Consider the following 4,082-nt stretch of genomic DNA (forward strand, 5'->3'; position numbering starts at 1 on the left):
AGTTCCAAGGTGCCCTTATCCCTAACTGGCAAACTTCTAGAGAGTAGAAAAGGTATTGGTTCCCATACATTTGTCTAGAAACACGAAGACTCAAAAATCATGATTTCCCAAGGTCATTCAGTGAGTGAGGGCATGAGGGATCCAAATGGCCTTCTATTCTGATCCTGGACTGAAACCCCTTGAACTCCTGACACCCAGTCTCTCAGTTCCTGGTGGTCTTTTCTTTGAGGGAGGAGGTCATCCTGAATGAAGGCAGGGAGTGGGACAGGATGGCCTTAGTGCTTTGTCTTCTGTTTTCCAGGATGGAGGCCAGTGCTCTCCATTATTGAGTTGCATTTTGCTCAGAAGCACCTGACAAAGAGAGACTTTAAGGAAGATTACATTATTTTGGATTACTTTTATTGTAGGACCTATTCAAAATATGTTAACTCTTTAAGGTTTCCCTGGCCCCTCGAAACTGTGAAGCACAGCTGGGAAAGATCCTACACATGGGAAATGTGCCAGCTGAGCAGCAGGGGACTGAAGGGGATAAAGGACAGCCTGGGAGTGCAGTTCCATCTCTAGTACACACTTCCAGTAGAGGGCAAGGAGGGCTGGGGTCTGTGTGGGGGGAGCCATAGGGGAAGTCTGGCTGTCAGGGCAGGTGGGGAGGATGCTCTGGAAAATTACTAGGAACCATGCTTACCAGAGGAGCATCATTTTAAACTTTTATTATGAATATGTTCAAACATACATAAAGGTAGCATAGTTCTATGAAACCCTATATACTTAATTCAACAATATTGATTTTTGTCCCTTTGTTTCTTCTCCTCCTTTCTTTCTTTTTTTGTTTGCCAAAATACTTAAAGTTAAATACATCACTTCACTCCATACTTCAGTGTCCATCTCTAGGAAATACGGACCTTTTCTTACATAACCTCAAAGCCATTTTCACATTTAACAAAATCAACGCAGATTCCTTGGCATTGTAAGTACTCAGTTCATAATTAAATGTTTCCAACAGTCTAAAAATGTCTCTTTACAATTGGGTGGTCCCAATCAGCAACCAAACAAGGTCTCCCCACCACCACCACCAGCCATCGATTGACTAGTTGAAGAAATCCAGTCAGATCTCCTTTAGAATGTCCCACGTTCTGGATATGTTTTCTTACTTCCTGGTTGTGTCATTTAATTTGTTCCTCCACACCCCATATTTCTCATTAAATGGAGGTTAGCTCTAGAGGTTTGATTAGAATCATGTTCAGTTTTTTTGTTTGTTTCTTTGTTTGGCAAGAGTCCTTCACAGGTGGTGCTGAGTGCTTCAGACTGCGTCATATCAGGAGGTACACGGCACGTGGTTGTGCCATTTTTAGCGATGCTAAGATTCATCAGTGGGGTCAGGTAGTGACAGCCTTATTCCTCCATTGTAAAGTTCTCCATCAACCACCATCCTTAGTTTCATCCATTGACGATTCTTGCTTTGATCAATTATTTCATTAGGGGTTGCAAAATGGTGATTTTTCTAATTCCACATTTCTTCTACATTAGCTGGAGTTCTTCTGTAAGTTTTCTCCACCACTTAGAGCTATTTGGCCACCCTGAAATATAATTTACACAGGACAGGCAGCATAAATGCATAATTCTTTTTCTTTTTAGTTGCCAATTTTCAGTATATGAAGCTGGGAGAAAAACTTCATTTTTTAAAAGTTTTGGGCTTAGAGCTGAGTAGGGAGGGATGGCCTGGACAGTGGGCAGGGGAAGAAGGGTCTATTCTGGTAGCTCTGTCCAGCCCTCACTCACTCCGGGGCATGGGGTGTTTGGGGGACAGATAGACAATGGAGGACTTGGTGTCCTGGCCCTTGGGCAGCAGTGAGATGGGCATGACATAGGCCTGGTGTGTAGGCAGCTGCTGGACCCAGAAGACAGGAACAAAGACAGAAAGACAAAGACAGAAAGGGAAATAGAAATGAAAGAGCTCGAGAATGACTTGTTCCCAGAAGCAGAATAGGACAGAAAAGGAGAGAGGCAGGAGGTGAATCAAAAGACCAAGGAAGACGGACTTCCCTGGTGGCACAGTGGTTAAGAATCCACCTGCCAATGCAGGGGACGTGGGTTTGATCCCTAGTCCAGGAAGATCCCACATGCGGTGGAGCAACTAAGCCCATGTGCTGAAACTACTGAGCCTGCGCTCTAGAGCCTGAGCTCAACTATTGAGCCTGAGTTCTAGAGCCCGAGCCACAACTACTGAAGCCCCTGTGCCTAGAGCCCACGCACTGCAACGAAGAGTAGCCCCCCGCTCTCCACAACTAGGGAAAGCCCACAACGAAGACCCAACGCAGCCAAAAATAAATAAATAAATTTATTTAAAAAAAGAAAAAAAGGAAGAAAACAGGATTTTAAATTAGATGGGGAAAGGGAGGGACGAGTGGGGGAAACAGATGTAGAGACACAAGTTAGGTGAAGGTAGAAAGTCCAGGTGATAGAAAAAAGGAAACAGAAATGGAGAGAGTGGTGTAGAAAGCTAGAAGGATAAACAGAGATAGAAAGGAAAGAACAAAGGGTTCCAGAGAAGGAGGTTGAGAAAGAGAAGACTGAAGCAGACCAGTGTCAGAGAGCTTGGGGAATGTGGAGGGGTGCTTAAGGGCTCTCAGCTTAAGATCCAGTCCCACACAGCTGCCAGGGTCTATCACTTCCAGCTTCCTCTTGGTGGCTTCTCCAAACCCCTAGCCCCAGCCCCACCCCCAGGGACAGGGGACTTATGACTAGCTATGTGTGGATGGGATCATTGGGAACCTGAGTCAAGGGTTCCCAACTTCCATCACCCCCTGCCAGATAAGCCTGCATGTAACAGATGGGATTATTGCTGGAAGATTGAGGTCATGCGGCTGGGCGAGCACTCAGAGATTTGAGTGATAAGACATCCAGGTAGAGAGCGCCAGGTTCCTAGAAGCAAAGGACCATGAAGGATGTCATGATATCCAAGGGGAGGGAGGAAACAAGAATTCTCTGCTCAGCCTCTTCTTCTGGTCCAAGAGCCATTGACCTTCCTTACCAGGCTCATGATGAGAGGTAAGGGATTCAGAGATTCTTGGGTCATTTAGGGATATGGGTGGAGGTCCACAGGGCAAGACAAATGGTCCCTGGACAAAGGATGCCCTGTCGCCTGTAGAGGAAGAATCCATCTTATCCATGCAAACTGCAGAGAAGATGAGCCAGGAAGGGTCTCCAGGGGAGGTTGACTAAAGGGGAAAATGGCCAACTTGCTCACCTTCAAGGGCTGTGGGAGAGGCTCTGAGAAGAACACTTTCCATTCCAGAAGTTGCAGATGAGGAGGTTCTGGAACCAGTGAGAGCATGCCCAGAAACTAGCTTCAAAGCAGATGTCCCGCTCTCACTCCCGGGACTGAGGAGGAGGCCGGGGGATCTGAGCAGCCAGCCTCCTCTCCCTGCCTGGGTGAGGGGGTCCAGCTGATCCTTCTCCATCCTCCAGAGCTTCTGCCTCCTCCCTGAGGAAGCAGCTGCAGAAGTGCTCTGGAAGACTGGCAATCTCTCAAGGGGCAACAGCCCAGCTAGACTATCAGACAGTGTCGAGAGGTGCGGTGTCCCCTGAAGCAGCAGCTGCAGCAGCCGGCAGAGCCTGGAGGTCCCTGGGCAGCCCCCCGGCCACGGCCACAGCTGTCACTGCAGCCCAAGCAGGAGCTGGAACAGGCGGCTTGACCCCTGGAGCAAGGGTACATGGGGCAGGGAGAGGGGTGGCAGCAGGTCCAATGCGGAGCAGAGCGGGGGCTGCAGGAACTGAGGGGACAAGTCAAGGGGGGACAGGCAGGGCAGGGAGGGCAGGGGCAGGTACAGGGTGGGCCAGGGAGGCCGGGACAGGAGGGGCAGGGAGCTGCGTAATAGGGATAGGTAGTGCAGGAGCAGGTGGGAGGGGGACAGCCAGGGCAGGGGCAGGCACAGGCAGAGGGGGGGCAGGACAGACAAGGGGAGGCAGCTGGTGGGCCGTGCCCGGAGGGTGGAGGGGGCGGTTGGTGGCTGGCCTTCTTGTTCCGAGGCCCCAAACGTAGGCCCAGAGAGAAGTCCATTCAGCTGCAGGAGTGGCCAGGC

The 4,082-nt window shown here is 49.6% G+C and overlaps 2 protein-coding genes across 2 annotated transcripts in view; both read right to left on the minus strand.

The window, feature by feature from the left end:
* ESPL1 (extra spindle pole bodies like 1, separase) overlaps positions 1–1,861 on the minus strand; it is a 7,513-nt gene extending 5,652 nt beyond the window's left edge. The window contains exon 1 of the mRNA XM_028491502.1: positions 1,780–1,861. Within this exon, the coding sequence (XP_028347303.1) occupies positions 1,780–1,861 (82 nt within the window). The remainder of the gene's footprint in view (positions 1–1,779) is intronic.
* Positions 737–4,071, minus strand: LOC129392200 (small proline-rich protein 2H). The gene is made up of 2 exons (XM_055085629.1): positions 3,248–4,071; positions 737–1,577 (listed from the first exon to the last, which is right to left on the minus strand). Exon 1 carries the CDS (start codon positions 4,058–4,060, stop codon positions 3,548–3,550), a length of 513 nt encoding a protein of 170 aa, XP_054941604.1. The 5' UTR covers positions 4,061–4,071; the 3' UTR covers positions 737–1,577; positions 3,248–3,547.
* Positions 4,072–4,082: the final 11 nt, after the last annotated feature.

The sequence above is a fragment of the Physeter macrocephalus genome, chromosome 6 (genome assembly GCF_002837175.3).
Source record: "Physeter macrocephalus isolate SW-GA chromosome 6, ASM283717v5, whole genome shotgun sequence".
NCBI lineage: Eukaryota > Metazoa > Chordata > Mammalia > Artiodactyla > Physeteridae > Physeter > Physeter macrocephalus.